This window comes from Tachypleus tridentatus, chromosome 9, assembly GCF_004210375.1.
Source record: "Tachypleus tridentatus isolate NWPU-2018 chromosome 9, ASM421037v1, whole genome shotgun sequence".
NCBI classification, from domain to species: domain Eukaryota; kingdom Metazoa; phylum Arthropoda; class Merostomata; order Xiphosura; family Limulidae; genus Tachypleus; species Tachypleus tridentatus.
In genome coordinates, this window is record NC_134833.1 from 39,756,540 (window position 1) to 39,778,916 (window position 22,377).

General features: G+C 35.1%; 1 protein-coding gene across 1 annotated transcript in view; it reads right to left on the reverse strand.

Annotated features, from left to right (window-relative positions):
* The window catches only part of LOC143225101 (CUGBP Elav-like family member 4), a 633,828-nt gene that overhangs the window by 575,641 nt on the left and 35,810 nt on the right, over nucleotides 1-22,377 (reverse strand). The window contains exon 3 of the mRNA XM_076453884.1: nucleotides 11,576-11,658. Coding sequence (XP_076309999.1) covers nucleotides 11,576-11,658 — 83 coding nt within the window. The remainder of the gene's footprint in view (nucleotides 1-11,575; nucleotides 11,659-22,377) is intronic.

The following is a 22,377-nucleotide window of genomic DNA, read 5'->3' on the forward strand; positions in this document are numbered from 1 at the left end:
ACAAAAGGTACGACCAACCCGACGTGACGCAACTGTAAAAGGGTATATTTTATTATCTAGAAAGAATACAAAGTAAATATCTGCGTTATACATTTGGTGTTGCATAAAACATTTTTATATCCCTTATTAGAAACATGTTATTGCTCGTTATATTCTATAAAATGCCCTGTGTTATCAACTTTTGATCAATATTTTCAGTCAAAATTATTTTATCGCAAAATGGCTTTTAAACGAAACCGGATATATTAAGGTTGTGAACCCTCAAAAAAAAAAAAAAAAAAGAATTTCCCCACTAAAGGTTGAACATAATATCTGAACCCAATACTTAAAGTATCCAAAAGAATATATGTTTTATTTAATTTCTCTGCATAATTCTACCACCTGTATATGTTAGGCATGTTATAGAAAACTACGTCTCTATCGAGTAATTACATTTTTGATGTTTTTCGTGTTTAATTTTGAATAATTCTATATTATAGTTTAATGATTCTTAAGTACTGGACTTATAAAACCTTTAAGGGTTCGGGAAATAATGGCTTCCAAAATTACTAATAGACTTTAATTTCCGCTCCAATTTGTACTGGAGTGAACTGTTTCGTTTTTGTTGCAAATGTTTTCCTGATCTAAGTAGATTACGTTCACAGTCTTAGCGTCTCTTATCTTGTTCATTATGCATGCTTTCTTAAGAGATAAAGCAAATAACAAGGTCCTTTAATGTTTCAGTTAGAGCCTTTCTCGGAACTTAATATTAATTCTTCCCCATATCCACGAAGATTTTCTTGTATGAGTTCCGAAAAGCTTAGACGTTTATTAAACGTTCGTTTTTCCAGTGCGTTGCTCTATAAAGGAGGAAGTTGCCAGGATAATGAAGTGATATAAAATCATTCCTTTACTGTAAATTACAAATATTGCCATCGGTGTGCGACGCTAAGACACAGACAAAACATAATATGTGAATGTTTTCTATGTTCAATTCACCTGTCATTACACTTCAGTTTCTAGGTAAATTGTGTGCGACCGTATACAATTAAAGTAGATGCCTCGAGCCATATTAAAACTCAAGCTCTCTTAATCAAGATAAAATTTATTTCTAAAGATAGAACATTCTGTAGCTAAATACATATTTAGTAATAGATTATCGAACTTGTAGTTTCTTTTATTTTTTCTTACCTTAGGTTTGTTTGTTTTTGAATCTCACACGGAGCTACTCGAGGGCTATCTGCGCTAGCCATCCCTAATTTAGCAGTGCAAGACTAGAGGGAAGGCAGCTAGTCATCATCACCCACCGCTATCTTTTGAGCTACTATTTTACCAATGAATAATGGGATTGACCGTCACATTATAATGCCCCCACGGCTGAAAGGGCGAGCATGTTTGGTGCGACGGGAATTCGAACCCGTGACCTTCAGATTACCCTCAGGTTTGTTCTCGAATAGAGGTGGAAACACTACTATGTTGTTACTATTGGAGAAATGAAAAAAAAAAAAAAACTGATTCTTTGCCTTATGTTTAGACTCCCCCATCCCAAGTTGCTCAGCGTTAAGCGTGAGGGCTTAAAACACTAAAATTCGGGATTTTCGGAAGGCAGTTCAAAAAATCCCGTTATATACCTTTGTGCTTAAAAAGCAAAAGAAAGCTCTGTATTTGTTTACCAAAGAAAATGTGTGGGCGTGTAATTTAATCTAAAACAATAAACATTTGATATGTATTATTTCAAGTACGAGTTTAGCTTAATAATATGTAAAAATCACACATCAAAAGCTTACTCACTTCAAAATACCATTTTGTAGTTATTGACACTTTTTGTTATCAGATTATTTGTTGATATTCCAGTTGAGCTGTTCTTAATAGTCCCACAGTGGCTCAGCGGTATGTCTCCGACTTACCACGCTAAACTCCAAGTTTCAATACCCGTGGTAGGCAGAGCACAAATAGCCCATTGTGTAGCTTTGTGCTTAATTCAAAAATAACATATTCTTAGTAACACGAACATAGTGATTTTGTATACAAAATTTGTTTTGGGCTTCTCTTTTACCAACGAATAGTGGGATTGACCGTCACACTATAACATCCTCACGGCTGAAAGGGCGAGCATGTTTGGTGCGACGGGGATTCGAAACCCCGGCCCTCAGATTATGAGTCGAACGGTGTATAAAGTGAATGCATTGTACTGAAAAAATATTTTGTATAATGTATTTGAAGCCATATTGAATGGTAGAATGTCAAAAAATAATTAGCATATGAAAAAAATGTGTTTTGAAATTACAATTATAAAGTGTTTGACTTGTATGATTTACAATATACGTAAGAAACTATATTTTCTGGATATACGTAACTTTTATCTGCGAAAAATTAGCAAAAGTTGAAGTTATCGCAAAATTTTATAATATCAATCTGGTGAAATTAAGCATCTAATAACGACTATAGCTTCTTACTAAAGGATCCTGCTAAACTATCTCTACAACTAACAGCAGTGATTGGTGGAATCTTGACATATGTCAGGGGTGGCCAAACCGTAGCACGCGAGCCATATGCTGCTCTTTGACATATAATGTGCAGCTCGCGGAAATAAGTTGGCTGAGTTCCTTTTTGCATCCCAAATGATATGAAAGGTAAATAAAGAGTATTCAAACTCTGTAATTATTTACCGAGTATAAGTTGACAGTCCACTTGATTAAAACGTAAGTTTTATGTTCATTGTAAGTAAATATAGTTAAGAATTTAAATCGTAATTTTAATGCTAGATTTGAGTCAGGAATTAAATAAATTTCGGATCAGCAAGAATTATAGAGGGATTGTGCTGGAGAATCGGTAATCGTACAAGCCGGTCTTGACAATGTTAGCTTTAGTGAGCGTGATTGTTGCGTGTGTGGCTGTGTTGCTGGCAGTGAAATTCGCAGAGTGTTAGTGTGGTACTGGGCGCTGCAGAGTTTGGTTGCGTTGCACGTGTTGGAGCTTATTGTTTCTCTTCACTTTAATTTTTTAGAAGTGCTTGTGAAATTTTTGTGAAGGAAAATGGCGTCATCAAATTGCAAGAAGCGAAAGTATAAAGATGAAAACACACATTTTAAGCCAGAGTGGGAAGAAGACTTTATATTCACTGTTAAAGAAGATAATCCTTTTTGTCTTATCTGCAGTGTGTTACTCAGTCATTACAAAACCAGTAACATGAAACGCCACTCTGAAACAAATCACAAATTTTTCGTCTAATTATCCACCTAAAGCAGAATTACGGAAAAACAAGTTAACTGTGTTAAAATCATCACTAAATAGCCAGCATACACTGTTGACAACGTTCAGTAAAGAAATCGATACAACGACTGAAGCTAGTTTTGTTATATCATGGAATATTGCTCGAGCTAAACGCCCGTATTTTGATGGTGAATATTTAAGAAGAATATAGCTGAAGTTATTGCAGTGTTAGATCCAAATAATACACAGCTTCAGCGACTAATATCACAAACATCAGCTTCAAGCCACACCAAAGAGAGACGTATCTACCAGATCAGTCCTGATGTTGCAAGCAAAATGCAAAATCATTTAAAGAATTCCTTTGCATTCAGCTTAGTTCTTGACGAATCCATAGATATACAAGACAACCCACAACTGGAGGTATTTGTTCGTTATGTTTCCTCCGAAGTAACTGTGAAAGAAGAGATGTTAGACTTACTTGCACTAAAAGAAACAACTCGTGGTGTTGACATTAAAAATGCAGTTGACAGAGTCTTAAAAGATGCTGATATTTCATTGGATAAACTTATCAGTATTGCAATACATGGAACACCTGCAGTGGTGGGGAAAACTCAGGATTAATTGCACTTATGAAAAGTGATCTCAGCTTTCCAGAGTTTTTCCCTGTTCATTGCATTATTCATCGTGAAAACCTGACAGCTAGATACTTCAAGTATGAAGATGTTATGAAATTTTTTCTTGAAATTGTCAGTTTCATACGCATAACAGATAAGACCCACCGACAGTTCAAACATTCTATTGAAGAACTGGAACTTGAAGATAAACCCAGTGATGTTTCTTTCTACTGCATGTGAAGTGACTGTTAACCAGCAATGTCTTTAATAGGTTTGTGGATCTATTGGAGCCTATTATTACTTTCTTGAAGAAAATAATAGATTCTAACCTCAATTGGAAAATCATCTACAAACTTTCAACTTGGCACTCCAGAGAAAGGATAAGATTATTTCTGATCTTACTCAGACCATTTTCAGCTTTCAGAATAATATAAGACATTTTTCAAAAAGAAATACTGTAAAGAAACTTCAGTTACTTTTCTAATCTCAAAAGGATAGTAAATACATTCCCTAATATTGAAATAAAAGACCACAAACTGGAAAAGTGCAAAGATAAATTATAAGGACAGGTTTGAGGACTTGCAGAAGCTGAAGACTTGCTTCGGCTTTCCTATTAATCCATTCGTGATTGATGTGATCATTGATGGTTGTTCGATTCTCAAACCTCTGGTTACAGAATCACATGCTGTGGAAATGGAACCAATAAAACTACAGGAGAACCTGAGTCTAAAGTTAATCCATAAATCCCATTCTATAATTGAGTCCTGGAAGCACGTTTCAGAACTAAAATATCCTGAACTGAAGAAAACCAGTGTGTGACTCATCTCAATTTTCAGCACAATATACTGCTGTGAATCACGGTACTCTGTATTGTGCAATACTTACAAATTAACACCTGATGGAGCTAATTCGTACAGCCTTGACAACATATCAGCCGGTATTTCAACGACTCACAACCAAGATAGAAACTCGCAAGACGTCTACCAGCAGCAAATAGCCTGATAATTGTATCAATATCTGTTTGTGTCAGAAAAATATTGTTATAAGACTAATATTTTGTAAAGTGGTATCTGATTAAAGTATCTTTAATTTTATTGTTTTACACATTTTCCTCCATGTTGCCCGGCATGGCCAGGTGGTTAAGGCGTTCAACTCATAATCTGAGGGCCGATATTTCGAATCCCCGTCGCACCAAACATGCTCGCCCTTTCAGCCATGGGGGCGTTATAATATGACGGTCAATCCCACTATTCGTTGATAAAAGAGTAGCCCAAGAGTTAGCGATGGGTGGTGATGACTAGCTGCCTTCCCTCTAGTCTTACACTGCTAAATTAAGGACGGCTAGCGCAGATAGCCCTCGTGTAGCTTTGCGCGAAATTCAAAAACAAACAATCCTCCATATTTTGACCAGATATTTACTAAGACAAAAAAAACATAAAAACATGTTTTTACCCCTCTTATTTTTAGTTTCAGCAACCTCATTTAATGTTAATGTAATGCAAATTTGTATATTAGTCTTAGATGTTTCCATAGTTCATTACCTTATTAATTATGTTCAATGTAGTTAAAACAATAATCAGCCAGGATTTTGAAAACATTTGGTGTATATATGTGTGTGTAATATTTGTTCATGTCTTGCGGCTCTTAAACATCTGAAGTTTATCGTATGTGGCTCTTACGTTAAGCAAGTCTGGCCACCCCTGGCATATGTAGACGTCCTTACTAAAGCCCCCACCCTGGCTGTTCAGCTTTCAAGCTTATAATGCTACAATTCGGGCTTACGGTCCACGCAATGGACACAACACAGATAGCCAATTCGTGATGATGAGAAACCCCCTTGAAGTAAAAATTTATCACAGGACGGGTATGGGTATAGATAGTTCTGTAACTGTGTGTAAGAATAAAACATACAATCAAGCAACCTTACAAAAATATCCAGAAATGACTCTCCATACAACAGCAACGAGTAATTATGTCTTAAAAATCTGTGAATTTTCTAACTAAAACGTCTTCCCTAAAATAGCAACGAATAAGGATATCTTAAAAACACGTATACTCTTTTATTGGAAAATAACTCTCAAAATAAATCAGAAAAATTATAAAAGTTGATAAATACGTGGTCAGAAGAGGAATTGTCTGAAAAAGGCGTTGAGAATAATAAAAACACTATTGAGGTAGCAATTAGAATGCTATAATAATGTATAAATAACAAAAAATACTGGAGTAGTGTACAACTGTGGGAGATAAAACAATAAAAGTAATTAGGATCTCAACAGAATTATTACAACTGAAACACGTGCTAGAAACATAACAAAACCGCTAACAATGTGAAGATCTGTATGAGACACGTGCTAGAAACAAAACAAAGCTGCTAATAATGTAAAGATCTGTCTGAGACACGTGCTAGAAACAATAACAAAACTGCTAATAATGTAAAGATCTGTCTGAGACACTTGTGAGAAACAAAACAAAACTGCTAATAATATGAAGATCTGTCCAAGACAGGTGCTAGAAACAAATCAAAACTGCTAATAATATGAAGATTTGTCTGAGACAGGTGCTACAAACAAAATAAAACTGCTAATAATGTGAAGATTTGTCTGAGACAGGTGCTACAAACAAAACAAAACTGCTAATAATATGGAGATCTGTCTGGGACAAGCGATGGAAACAATAATAAGCTGGCTAGTTTAATGAGTTAGTCTATACAGAAAATACATTATGATGTTCTTCAATAAGAGTATACTTGAAATTTTTGAGCTCAAAATGTTAGGACGAAAAAAAAGATTCGCTCTATTAAATGATTGTGGATGGAACAAAAAAGGTGTGAGAGCATTTTTCGTTCTGCGCCAGGCAACCTGAGTTCATATTTAAACTTCAAGTTGTCTGTTTCAAGTATCGGTAACTGAGACGCTAGTTGTCATGCATTTTTCATGAGTTCGGCGTAATAATGTGTTCTTTAACATTTGAGATTCTAAAGTGCAGAGTCAGCTACGAACAGGAAAAAGTGGAAATGAATAATGTAAACCTACATTCTTCGAATCCAGGCACTACCGAACTTCACTTATTTCCCAAGATGTTTATAAGTTCGTCAATTCTGACTCTGGTTTACTTTCACTAACTACAAGAGGCTACAGTTTCTAGATGATGTGTACAGACGAAGGACAAGAAGGTTCCAAAAACGTATTCCAACTTGATAATCCACCTATTAAATCATTCATCATTAATCAATATAAAGGTTCCAGTATTTCTGACACTTCACACACAAAATCACATCACTTCAAGTATCTTAGTAAGTTCATGTAAAGAATCTTACTGTATTTAGAGAAAACTACTATCATGAACAGCCAGAAACGAAACTCCTCGCAATGTGTATTTTAATAATCGTTAATCTGTGAACTTAGAATTAAACTTTACTTTAATATTAATAAAACAACACTCTCATGAACCGTTAATCTGTGAACTCAGGATTAAACCTTAGGTTAATATTGATAGGAAAACACTTTTACAAACCGTTAATCTATGAAAACAGGATTAAACCTTATATTAATATTGATAAGAAAATACTTTTACAAACCGTAAATCCGTGAACACAGGATTAAACCAACATTAATATTAATAAGAAAACAATGCTTAATTATAAAGTGCTGTAAAAATGACGCACAACTATCCTATATCAAATGTTTTGTGCACATATGCTTGAAATGCAGATGGTTTCTTAGAATTAAGAAGCACGCATGACTATAAGTGCAACCGAATATTTACATTCGCTTCTACTTGGCTACATTCAACTGATTCTAAACTTTAGCATATTTGTACGTACCAAAAGTTTTAAACAATCGCATAAAAATTGTACATTGTTGTAAAGGTTGTGACTGATAAGGAACCAATACTCAAGACAGTGATTTTACTATGAACGTATAGCAGTAACGTACTCTCAAAATTTTACGGAAAATGACAAAAATATGTGTAAGCTTTGTTTGAAGCTTACCAATTCTTAAATAAATTAAGAAATCCCCCGCAACCCTCTTGATCAAAATTCCCACCGTGAACATTTCGAAAAACTAAACTAACATATTTATTTTGAATGACCTTGTACCTGTCTATGGCAATTTTCATATCAATCCCTGGACCTAGTCCTAAGACCCCTCAAACTCTATATCAATTTGTGTACCCAGTAAGAGCCAAAAACGTTTCTATGTCAATCTCTGGACCTAGTACTAAGAGCTCCCAAACCCTATGTCAATTTATGTACTCAGTGACAGCCCCCAGGTTTCCTATATCAGTTAAAGTCATAAAAGACTCCAAATTTTAGGTACATTCGTGGGGCACGTCATAAGAGCCTTCCTCCCCTTAAGAAGAATCGTTATGGGTTCCATGTCAATGTATACTATTACTTTGAATGGGCACTTATTGGTTAATACAAACTTTCAAGTAAATCGGTTTAGTCAGATCTGAGAGTTCATAAACCTCTTTTGACCCATACATTTGAAAGTTCTTACAGATCTTTAGAATGTTGTTTGTTTGTTTGTTTTTACATAATGTAGAGATCAAAAGTCTCCACCCAAAATTTTGTTTAAAATTATGGAAGGTTTGGATTTTGTGTGTTTTTTTTTCTTACAGTAAAGTCGCATCGGGATATTTGCTGTGTCCACCGAGGTGAATTGAACCCCTGTAAAATTATGAGAGGAATTAAATAACTTAAATAAGCATTCAGATACATATAATCTATGTTCCATCCCTACAAGTGCTGTTCTTATGTTTATCTTAAAAATACTTTCAAGATTGTTTTGGTTTCCTGTCTCCTATAATGGCCAAGTAGTTAAGGCACTCGACTCGTAATCCGAGGGTCGAAAGTTCGAATCCCCGTCACGCCAAACATGCTCGCCCTTTCAACCGTGAGGGCGTTATAATGTTACGGCCAATCCCACTATTTGTTGGTAAAATAGTAGTCAAAGAGTTGACGGTGGGTGGTAAAGACGAGCTGCCTTCCGTCCAGGCTTACACTGCTAAATTAGGGACGGCTAGAGCAGATAGCCCTCGAGTAGCTTTGCGCAAAATTCAAACCAAATCTTCTATAACATTTTTTTCTCCTTTTAACTCTAATTCATTTTTTCTTATTGAAATATCGATGTGATTTATTTTGAATTTCGCACAAAGCTACACGATGGCCATCTTCGCTAGCCGCCATTAATTTAGCAGTCTAAGACTAGAGGAAAAGCAGCTAGTCATCACCATCCATCGTCGACTCATGGACTATCCCTTTACCAATGAATAGTAAGGTTGACCGTCACATTATAACGCTTTCATAGCTGAAATGGCAAGCATATTTAATAGGATGGGAGTTCAAACCTGCGTCTCTCAGATTGCGATTCAAGCGTTCTAACCACCTGGCCATCCATGCTGGGTCCAGAAAAATCGAATAAGATTATCATAAATAAAGATTTTTCTTTGGTTTCACAGATATATTTAAAACATATTTAGTGTATAAAAATTAATATTTATTACTCATTTTATTCACGATTATTTTAATAAAATTAAGCAGGAAAGCACACTACCTAAAGGTCTTTTTTGGTTTGTTTCGAATTTCGTGCAAAGCTACACGAGGGCTATCTGCGAAGCTTTAGATAAACAAAAACATTCAGAATTATATAGTAAACCAACAATAGGAGGAAATGAAAAAACAGTACCATATAAGGAAAGACAAGGAAGCAATGGTAAATGAGCATCCATAAACTAAATGAAAAAGTGAACACGGTGACACAGAACGTAAGGAATGATAACAAAAAAAGATGATGTACTGAATGAGAAGATAAACAGTTCGTAGTTATGAAAATGTTTGTTTGTTTGTTTGTTTTGAATTCGCGCAAAACTACACGAAGGCTATCTGCGTCAGCCGTCTCTAATTTAGCAGTGTAAGACTAGACGGAAGACAGCTAGTCATCACCGCCAACTCTTGGGTGACTCTTTTACCAATGAATAGTGGGATTGACTATCACATTATAACGCCCCTACGACTGAAAGAACGAGCATGTTTGGTGTGGCTGGGATTCGAACTAGCGACCCTCGGATTACAAGTTGAACGTCTTAACCCACCTGGCCATGCCGAGCCCTATCTGAAGGAAAAATACAGCAACCTTTTCATGTAAGTTAATTTATGCTTAATTGTGTATATTTCTGACGAAGATAAATTTGAAGATTATTTGATAAAGTTTTATAAAGTATCATATATATATATATATATACGTATGTGTATGTATATCAAGATGCATCAGACGTATGGGAGCTTCTGCTGATATCCTGGATTTAACATTTAATTATTTTCAACTCGATGTGAAAATTCTGGACGTATAAAGGCTTCAGTCGTGCTGTAAGATTGTTTTTTTTCAATCTTTATTGTTATCAGTCAAATATATGAGTAATGAAATGAAAGTTATACAACATTTTGAGGAAAATTCAATTAAGCATACTTCAGGATTTTGTGTCCGAACACTGAATCAATATTTTATGTCCTCACATGACAATAACTCTGTAAGATCGGAAGACCTTTTTCGAATATTGGATATAAAAGTGAATTATAACTTCAAAGCTACTATCTCAGATCAAGACAGTTTAAGCATCTTACGTGTAGGGTATGTCGAGAAAATGCAATTGAAAACTGTATTAAAAAAATATACTTGAGGCCCAAGATATGATCCCTTGGGTGGTAATGTAGGCAAGATAAGAGGAGAAACATGCTAAGAAAGGCCTTCTTGGTTCCTGAACGCAACATAGCCTTCAGTCAACAAGACGATAAATCCTACTCTTGACAAATTGTAGTAAGTTTGTTCATGAAAGAAGTCACTTGTTTCAGACACTTATGTTTGTCCTTACACAAACCTTTTATGGTCAGTAGACAGTAAAGAAGGTAAAAGGGAAAAAATAAAAACGACAGGTATATATATATATATTGAAGTGTGTGTGTTTGTGAAGTAACTGGTGGATGAATTAACGCACGTGCTCGATTCGATGCCTTTATTATTTACTTGGCCATTAGCAACAAGATTAGAGAGGAAATGGCTTTGAAATCGTCCTTCAAAAATACACTCCATTAACAACAATAATAAGACATTCAAAGGCACTCAGAGTTTATTACAATGTAAATACGTCAATTGTAACAGTTTTTTTATCCAAAGTTAAAGTATATTTTATAAAATAATAAGCATCTTGCTGCCCTTTTTATCAGAAGTCACAATGTGAAAAGAATATAAATAGTTTAAATTACTAATAATGGCATTAATTGTAAATGGGCTGTTTTTACGCACATTAATTGTTAGATACTCAAAAGCGTCAGCTTCTAATAGAATGTACCAAATACTGTTCCTTTATTTTGTGTGTATTGCTCTTTACATTGTTGCCCGACGAAGGTTCCAGTAAGAGGACCGAGAAAGTGCAAATAAAATTAAAGTGTTTCAAAATAGAGAAAAGTTCATGGATGATTCTACAAAACATTGTATTATGATATCATACTATTTCTTAGTATGGTCTTCATAGCTTAAAAGTCTGAATAAAACTAGCTGTGTGAATCTCGATACTGACGTTTGCAAGCTTTGTCACATTTAATGTCATGCGCAATGATGCTTTATGGTCAGCTGAGGGCTACTCACGTATCGAGGAAATTCATGCCATGAATGAAACCTCATAGGTTTAAATATAACCGAGTAGTTTGTCTCTATCAAACCTTATTATCTAAAATCGGTGCTATAAAGACATTTGAGGTTTCCACTTACCCCTGGTAATGTCTTCTGCTCGTGCAGCGCCATCTGTGCTTGAATTGCACTTTCCCGGGCACAGTAGGTTAAAAAGGCACAACCTGAAAAAAACGAATTACCATTGACCACGTTTTGACTTTTACAATTCATAAATCTGAATATATGCTTTTCTCTGTGTCGCACCTATATATTCCCTGGTATCTTTCCAAGTTGTTAGGATTAACAAAACGAGGTTAATAAAGGTAGGTACGTAGTTTCATGTTTTAATAAAGGTGCTTCACCTGTTGTAATAGCAGCATCTAGATTTACTTATAAATAACTTTACGTAAGACACGAATAAAAAACTTTGAAAAGTAAAAAAATAAAAAATTGAATCAAATGGAGCACTAAACTAAACATTTTTTTTCTATAATTTATTTATTACTGGAATCTAATAACCTAATAAATAACACAATGTAACACAAATTTTGTTCCTTGATAGTTTGTGTTATTTCTTAATTACTTATGTTGTAAAAGTACAGAAAATGCCCATTATTCCATTCCAACTTTGCTTTTGTGATCTGGATAATGAAATTTAGAAATTAACCTATTTTCTATGTAAAAACTGGCAAATTTGCACATTTTCATTTACGTAAGGTCTGAATAAAACAACATATAAATCAAGATTTACATGTATTTGTACTAAAGTTATACAAAAATGAACAAAAATGTTTAGAAGTGAGTAGTTTTTCGCGATTTGCGACTGTAATGTAAATCACTTTCACATATCAGCTCCCAAATATAGTATTCCATCATTTTTTTCATTATACGCTCCTTGGTAGCGTCGTTTAAAGTCCAGTATATCTTGGTGGAAGCGCTCGCTTTGCTCCTGAGGGTCGCGGGTCATGCTCGCCCTGCCGTGTTATAATGTTACGGTCAATCCCACTTTCGTTGGTAAAGAGTAGCCCAAGAGTTGGCGGTGGGTGGTGATGACTAGCTGCCTTCCCTCTAGTCTTACACTACTAAATTAGGGACGGCTAGCACAGATAGCCCTCAGTAGCTTTGTGCCCAATTATGTCCCATGTTCTCCTTGAATTTAACAAGATGAGCGTCAAGGATATGGATTTACAGGGACATCCTACAGCTCATTTTGCAGTCGTTCTTCACCAGAGACTCAACCAGTTCCACAGTTTTCGGCCTTGTGATTGCTCAAGAAGCCCCGAACCACTGCAAAAAAGCTGCTCCGAGCTTTATTTTTTTTCCATCCTACTGAGCTTCTTGGGGAATTCTGTGCGCTCCAGGATCTTTTTTATTTGTGGTCCAACGAAGACACCAGCTTTAACCTTTGCCTCAGACAGCTTAGGGAAGAAGTCTCGAAGATACTTGATGGCTGCAGACACGTTATCAAGAGCTGTAACAAATTGTTTCATAAAACCCAGTTTTATGTGCAATGGTGGGGACAACACCTTCTGGAGGTCCACTAGTGGCTCACACTTGACATTGTGCCTCCTCACAGAGAACTCGGTGCGTTGTGGCCAATGTTTCCTGTTGTTGCGGTGTCCCTGCTGTCCCAAAGGCAAAGATAACAGGGATCCTTGGTGAAGCGTTCTTGGAGATCCATCAGGAATACCACCATTTTGAAGTCTCCGATAACCTCCCAGCCATACTCATCATACTTCAAGGCTTTTAGCAAGGTCTTGACGCTGTTGTATTCCTCTTTGAGGTGTACCGAATGAGCCAGGAAAAGAGACGGATACTTATTCCCGTTATGGAGCAGCATAGCTTTAAAGCTTCTGGATGAGCTATCAATGAAGAGGTGCCACTCGTCCGGGTTGCAGGCATTTCTAATTGCCTCGCACAGAGAGGATACATTGTGGCAGAAGCAGAGCCCATCTTGACGAGTGAAGTTCTACAACATTCTTGAAAATTCTTGTAAATTCTACAACATTCTAGAAAGTTCTTGAAAATTCTTGTAAGTTCGAGAAAATTCTCTATCAACTACTCAGCACTGAATCTACCTGGAATGTTCTGGAAAATGGGTAAATTTGAAAATTTCATTACCAAGGTCACAAAAGCAAAGTTTGAAGAAAAAAATAGGTCTTCTCCATTTACTTTAGGCATTAGCAATTGGGAAATAACAATTTCTGCCCAGGAACAAGAAAAAAGTAAAATTTTTTTTAGATAGTGTAATATGCTCACAACAATGTAAATTATTCTACAAGGCAATTTTAGGCCAATTGATGTTTAAAACGGTCACATAACCTGTTTTCTATTCCAAAAATCTAAGTTTTTATGAGAGGTCAGCTTGAGTGTATTGTTGTTTAAAACGGTCTACTAATTTTTAAAATAATTTGTTTGTTTTGAATTTCACGCAAAGTTACACGAGGACTACCTGCACACTAGTCCTCCTTAATTTAGCAATGAGAGCTACTCATCATCGTCGATTGCTAACTCTTCTGCTAATCTTTCAACAACCGTCACATTACAACATCCCAACGGCTGAAAGAGCAGTAAGGTTTAATGGAACGAAGATCCGAACCTGGGATCTTCAGACTTCGTGTCAAGCTTCCTAACTACTTGACCATGCCGGAACTTTTTTTTTATGGGAACAATTTAATTTATACTGTGAGGTCAGCTTGTGCCAAGCATTACTTTCCAGCGGAACATCGTGAGTGATCCTGCGTGGTCAGAATGAATGTATTGTTCAAAACGACGTACTGAGCTTTTTCACCGGAAAAATATAAGTCATTTCTGTAAGGTCAGTGTGTGCCTAGCATTGTTTAACACGGCCCTCTATGCTTTTTTTATTTGTTCGCCTGTGTTCAATTTACGTAAGACCATACTTATATATCAAAAGTCATCTGTAAATAGGTTTTTAACATAAACATGTAATGACTCTTTTTGAGTTACTTGAAATCTCCTTCCCCCAGCAATGTTCTTTCAATGTATTTCAAGACCATGGTGTGGTGTTCCATAGCAATATGGTGAAGTATTTGTTTGTTTTTAATTTCGAGCAAAGCTACACGAGGGCTATCAGCGCTGTTTGTTTGTTTTTTGAATTTTGCACAAAGCTACTCGAGGGCTATCTGTGTTAGCCGTCCCTAATTTAGCAATGTAAGACAAGAGGGAAAGCAAATAATCATTACCACCCACCGTCAACTCTTGGGTAACTCTTTTACCAACACATAGTTGGATTTACCGTTATATTATAACGCCCCCACAGATGAAAGGGCGAGCGTGTTTAGTATAACGGGGATTCGAATCTGCAACCCTTAGCTTACTAGTCGAGCGCCCTAACCAGCTGGCCATGTTGAAGTAACTTATCAGAACATTCTTATGTTAAGTCCATTTATAACAAATTTCTTTGAATATTATAACAACATGTTATATGAGCTTTTACTGTTCTCGATTTGAATTACAGCTACCAGTGTTATGTGTTGCAATGTGCATTTGACATTGTTTTCTTGATAGCTCTTACTTTAATCAGAACACGTTTGAGAAGTGTGTTACTTTAATTTTCAAAATACGGGAAATTCGTTAAAATTTAGTGTAACAGTTTCAGCGAAAGAGATAGATGCGTAACTTGCATTAAAGTCACAAAAATAATAAGGGTGGACACAAAATCAACCAATCCAGTATTACCTAAAAGTAATCTATATTTAATATTTCTCATAACTTCAGACGTTTGAAACTTAAAGGCCTCTTTGTTCGTTGTGGCTTTGTTTTTTGATACAAATAACGCAGTAAACATAATCGTATGAAAAAAAATACATTAATAATAGTTTGGTGGTTTGTTTTTCGAATTTTGCGCAAAGCTACACGAGGGCTATCTGCGCTAGCCGTCCCTAATTTAGCAGTGTAAGACTAGAAGGATTGTTTGTTTGTTTGTTTTTGAATTTCGCACAAAGCTATTCGAGGGCTATTTGTGCTAGCCGTCCCTAATTTAGCAGTGTAAGACTAGAGAAAAGGCAGCTAGTCCTCACCACCCACCGCCAACTCTTGGGCTACTTTTTTACCAACGAATAGTGAGATTGACCGTAACATTATAACGACCCCACGGCTGAAAGGGCGAGCATGTTTAGCGCGACGGGGATGCGAACCCGCGACCCTCAGATTACGAGTCGCACGTCTTAACACGCTTGGCCATGCCGGGCCTACTAGAAGAAAGACAGCTACTCATCACCACCCACCGCCAACGCTTGGGCTACTCTTTTACGAACGAGTAGTTGGATTGACCATCCATTACAACCCCCCACGGCTGAAAGGGCGACCATGTTTGGTGCGACTGGAATTCGAACCAGTGACCCTCAGCTTACAAGTCGAACGCCTTAACAACCTGGCCATGCCGGGCCCAAGAAAATGTTTGCATCATTTCTAGGACAATTTAATTAATTAGTAATTGACATGATGAACATAGATTGTAGAAGTCATGGTCGCCCGTCATGGAGGCCTAAACACGTTCTGTACTTTGTGTTACTTTCATGTAATCATCCATGATAACCGCCTGAAATGGCGGCTTAAAACACATTCCTAAAGGGCCGCCCTCTCGTGACAATGTTTGGAACTATGTCCTTATATACTTTGTTGACGTCTTTCCCTTCGCTTCCTCCCCTGAAGCAGCCAATCAGTGTTAGGCGGTATCCTTTGGATGTAATAGTGTCAATTTAATTACTAAAAATCCAGTTCAAGAAACTTATTAAACTTAAAATTTGAAGTAATAAAAGCGAATACGCTGAGTCACAAGTAACAAACTAATTTTTATTTTGATTTGTTTGTTTTGAAGTGGACATAAATGTCACACATAAAATAAAAAAAAATGGTAAAAATGAGAACAGACAGCTTTGCGCGCAATCTGAAAAACATCTACTAATTTACAACAACAGCTACTTTAGTGTACACAGTGTAATGTGTTATTGTCTGTAAGCCCTTGTCTTAGAATCCTCGTTGAGTTTACCAAACAGGTACGGTTTGTTTGTTTAACACTTGTTATCATATCTTCATGCGTTAAAGTATCTTATGCCACTTCCGTTCAAAATAAAAGATAAACCTGATTGATATTATCTACATTTTTCGTACGTGTTTTATAAATATACCATTTTCAAAATAAATCCGCTCTTGTTCCCTATTATTGAATCAACGGAAGAAGTAATGAAGAAAATGAAAATGTTATTATGTGAAAGCAGAACTCATATTTGTCTCGAACTAATTAGTTTTTAAAATATCTGTTCCTCTCTAACAATCTGTCTCTATATCTTTGTTTATTTATTTTTCTATGCCTAGCTCGTTGTCCATTTCTGTGTTTCTCTCCTTCCCTCTTGTTCGCTTCTATATATCTCTCTTACTCTCTGCATCTGTCACTTTCCTCCTGTCTATCTATTTCTGTCTTTCACTCTCAATGTTTTTACTCCCTTTGTCTTTCTATTCCTTACCTTTCTCTCTAAATAAATATATAATAAACTCTTCGCATTAATCTGTGACACCCATTTATGTATGTAGCAACTAACTTTAATATCCTTCTCAAAAGAAGATAATGTGCAATTGTGCTGTGTGGTAATGTGTATTATTATGTAAAGCAAGAGAAGCATCTACAGTTATATTCATGTTTCAGACCTTAGCAAAAAACATAAAAATACGGTAATAAAGCATATAAGAAGCAAAATAATATTATCTATAAAGCTAGAAATAAATATGCACACATGATACATTTGTAAACAAGGTACAATGATATCTCAATCCAAAATGATTCTTAGAGAAACTAGAAAGCAAAATTTCTGTTAAAAAAAAGATAAAATTAGGACAGCGAATTAGAAGGCAAGATCTACAAAGATGGGTTGTTCTTCATAATAATCGCCTAATTTTGTAAGATTTCAGAAACAAACAATACAATTTTATTTACAAATGACTTTCTACAACATGCCAATAGGTTGTCTCGTATTACTAAAAGTCGCCAATTGCCATTGTATATGTTATATAAATATATGCATATGTATATTTATTTGTATAAACTTAACATTCAATACAAACTGTACGTATAAGCATTTGAAACATCAACTTGCTGTGTTTTTAAGATTATACGTGAAATAATACTGAGTAGTACAGCTACATGTAAACCACAACAACTAAATTTATTACTGCGTCATGTTTGTTCAAGTAAATCAACTCCAGTTAATCTAAGGCAACTAAATATCCTATTCTCAACATGCTCAAGTACATCCTTGCGCAAATTAATTGAAACAAGACGGAAAATTACGATGTTTTCAATTTTTTGCGTTTTATTTCTGAGAATCCAAAAATTACTCACAAATTCATACATGATATGACCGCCTTTAATTTTCAGAAGATCATAAATCCGCTTTGACATCAAGTCCACAAGTTGCCTGCAATGTTTACTCATTTTTGGATCGCAGTACCACATCTCAATTATGGCCTCAATTATCTTATCTTTCGAAGTACAGTCTTTTCCCCGAAGTCTTTCTTTACAAATCGTCCAAAGATTTTCAATAGGATTTAAGTCCGAAGAGTTTCCAGGCCAGTCCAGCACCTTTATTTGCGTTGTAGTCATAAAATTCTTCACAAGTTTCGATGTGTAGCACGGAGCCAGATCTTGCTGAATAATGCCAGACCCATCTGGAAATCTCTTTTTCGATTCTGAAACAACTCTTCTCTGCAAAACTTCGATGTACTGTGGTCCTCGCATCACACCTTCTACGATATGTGATCCTCCGACGCCATAGTAGCTGAAAAAGCCCCAAAACATCTTCTTCAAGGGATGTTTTACGAACTGATTGATGTGAGATTCTTGAAGTTTCTCATCTGGAGATCTGCAAACATGCAGACTTCTTTGACTCTGTACGAAAAAATGAGTCTTGTCACTGAATAACACCTTCATCCATTGTTCTTGTGTCCAGTTCTTGTATTTTAGACCCCATTGATACCGTTGTTACTTCATTGAGTTGTGAGAAGTTGTTTTTTGACTGGTCTCCTTGCCCTTCTAACGCAATTTCGAATGACGTAATATTCCTTAAAATTTCAGCATATATCCCAAAAATAGATCGACCGTACTGCAAAACACAGCTAATGACGTTGTCTGTGTGAAAAAATGACTATTAAAGGAAAGCAGCGGGTCCAGCGAGCCTAAACCGGTCGCCATGTTGAAAATATTGTAAAATGACCATTTGTTTCAATTAATTTACACAAGGGTGTAAGTTAGTTCCATTTTATGCGAGACGAACAAATATATGATTTCTTTATGTTCAAATAATTGAACTCTAATTCATTAAATATAACCAAATATCTGATTCACAATACGCTTACTTCAACTTGATGCAATCAATTCCAGTTAAAATAAGACGAACAAATATCGGATTTACGTCATAATTAAATAAATCAGTTATAATCATACATAAATCATTAGTGATGCCAGAATTTGTTCTTCTCTTGAAATACATTATAATAGACATAGTGATTGAATAAACGACAGTATTTTCAGACTAAAGTACTATATTACTTTCATCTATTGGTTATTATACATTAAATTTTTTCTATCTCACTACATTAAATATTTGTGCAGTTACTAAACATAAAAAGCTATTTTAGTACATTTCATTACTTCTACGAGAAAAAAATGAATAGTCTATTTTTCTTGTAATATTACACTTTATAAATACATTTAAGATTAGAATAATTTTCGTAATACCAATCTTCTTAACAGATTAATCATAAGTTTAAGTTTGTTCACCCAGATTCAATATTATCATCTTCAATAAACTTTCTGTTATTTTGTTGATTTTTAATTACTTTTATAGACAAATTACTTAAGCCCCTTGATTGAGGGATATGGTAAGAAAGAATCAAACCAGATTGTAAAACATCAGATTAGAATGTTGAAAATAAAGTATATATAACAAAAACGTGACGACAATAGGGAAAACATGGTTCAATGCCTTGTCTTCAGTTTACTTTTCATTTTCCCTTATGAACATAAACGTGTTTATTTTATGGTTAAGTGCAAAGATAAGCGATTGAACCACACCGTGTATAAGTAATAAAACCGTAGCAACAGCTACAGTAATTGTGCGTTCTCCGATCTCTTTCTTCGTTTAAGTGAAGAAAACTTGTAACGGATTTACTATTATTCATTAATTTTAATATCGACGTTTGTTTTAATTAAGTATATATATATTTAGAAATGGGTGTCACTTATACTGTTAAATGTGTTTTGCAAAATTCCCGCCTATTTCTTAAATCTGTGGAAGATTCTTGAGTGTAAGAAACAACAATGTACATGTAATATGTGAGAATGTAAAATTATGTGTATTGTTACCTCAGCTAAAATTCCTATAAAATTTCCTCTCAAACTTATCAAAAGTAAGCAACTAAACGCGGAGAGACAGTTTTTAATATTGTTAATTCGCTACAGTTAGTATACTATAAAACTCGGAAGCTATAACTCTGATAAACACTTATTAATTGGAGAACTGCAGATATCTGACCAGAAATGTTTATAGATCTCAAACAATACAAACCGTTTAACGTCACTGAATTTGTTTCGGACGTTAGTATTTTTACGAGGACATTAGATATTTTCGTCGGGAGAAAAACTCACGTGTGAAGAATCTACCTAGCTTTCCTGTCAAGAGAAGTGTACGTCTGTACCAACACAGAATTAATTCGTTCTCCGTGAACCGTCGATAAAATATTCAGTTTCAGACCAAACAAAAGCCTTAGTATCGTTTCTAGGTTTATACATCTTTGTATATAAACGTTATTACAAATTTCATTGTTGTTTGCATATTAAAATACATTTGTGATAAGGAAGAAAAGTTGTCTGTGTACATCAATCTTGTTTGCAAATATCATAAATTTGATACATATTAACATTCAATTAACCTCTTAGTTAAAATTGGAATTTCCGGCTATATGAAATCGTAATACGTAACACAATGAATCGGAAACACGTTCTAGATAAATTATAATACGTAAAAAAGCTTTACACATAACTCTAGTCGCATGTGAAAAGTGAACAGACAAGGCCGACATCTCTTTTTTAAGTACGTGGTTTCCATATTTCCTTAGTAAGACATGTTCGTAAAACTCGTATAAAAGTGGTTGATTTTTCTAGTTCGCCACAACATTTTCAGAAAGTTAAAAAATATTATGTTTTATTTTTCCAAGATCAAATACACCCAGATGGCAAAACTAGACACACAATCAAAATACATTCATCACCTTATTTAGCATCTAAGGCTGCTTATTCTGGATATTAAGCAGTTGTCCTGCTCATCCACTGTAACTTTCAATCTTCTGTAATACAATATATGCTTAGTCTTGAAATACAAAATACTACTGATTCATATACCTGCGCCCCCCAGCGGCTCAGCGGTATATCTGCGGACTTACAACGCGAAAAACCGGGTTTTGATACCTGTGGTGGGCAGAGCACAGATAGCCCATTGTGTAGCTTTGTGCTTAATTCAAAACAACAACAACAACAAATCACATGCTTGCTAATACGACAGGACCAGATTCAAAGCAATAAACATTCTGATAAGAATAACTTCACAATATCCTAACCTTGCTTGTACATAGATTTTTATTAGAATATTAAAAACACGTGGGTTAATTTCCATGAATAACGACTTAAAAAACAAATCTGCTATTTAAGCAAACATAATTGTTTAACTCTTTAGGCCTAACAATAACTGAAGACATTGTACTGCTTTTTCAGGTTCCACTTTTCGTTTATAGGAACTTCGAAAAACATGAAATTACAAACGATTAGCAAAATACCTCGATATTTAAACGATTATATACACGTTTCGTACAAGTATATTTCAGCTCTGAGTTACTTAAGAACTTCCGAGCGAAGCTAAATAAAAGGCTACTCTATGCATATCGGTTCCTAATTTTGCTAGAAAACTGCTAGGCTAGAGGGAAAACAACCAGTCAAAGCATCCACCGCCAACAGTTAAGCCATCCTAGTGTAAGAAAATAGTGAAATATTCTTAAAGAGCACCCACAGACCCAAAGTATGGAAAGCGTTCTTCGTGACAACGGAACGCAAACCAAAAACCACGTATTCTCTTTCCATAATATGTTAACCATTAATTTACGCTTGGCCTTTCAATCGCGAAAGGGTATATCAAAATTTTAGGTTCAAAATGGCTTCGTAAAGTAGCTATATATATATGTATTACATAGATATGAAAAATTAAACTTCATAAAAGTTGTTTTGTTTTTAATAAAGAGTTACACATAATTCAGCAACGCAGATTCCAGAAATAAATTTTTTTTCTATCACGTAACTATTTTTTTACAAATTGGGAGGAAATAATCTGTTGCTTGATCAAATTTACCACAAATATAATAAAGTTGGGTCATTTACACAACCTCTTGTTCCAATTCATTCGAATAAATAATATTGAAAAGAAAAAAAATAATGTCAAAATGTACGCATAAACAAATGTTATCCAGAAATGACATGTAGCGCAGCCTATTAACCGTTTATATACTAGTGGTGTGTTTCTCCTGGGTTCTAGAACAATTGATAATATTTTCACGTTGCGATTGGTTTCGAGATAAGTATGTAGCCAGTGATTGGCAGCATTTTGAGCATAATAAAATGTAGCCCGATTTCAATGAAAATTATCCACTTATTTAAAAGTACGTATAATGTTTTGTAAACAAAATCTGTGCAAAATGGGAAAAACGGATATCATTTTCGAATACAGCTTACATAAATTACTATGGAACATGTAATCATTTCAAAACAATAGAACTATGACTTTCTGTTCTCTATAAAAATTATATACCACATTGAGCCATTACGAGTCCTGTTATAA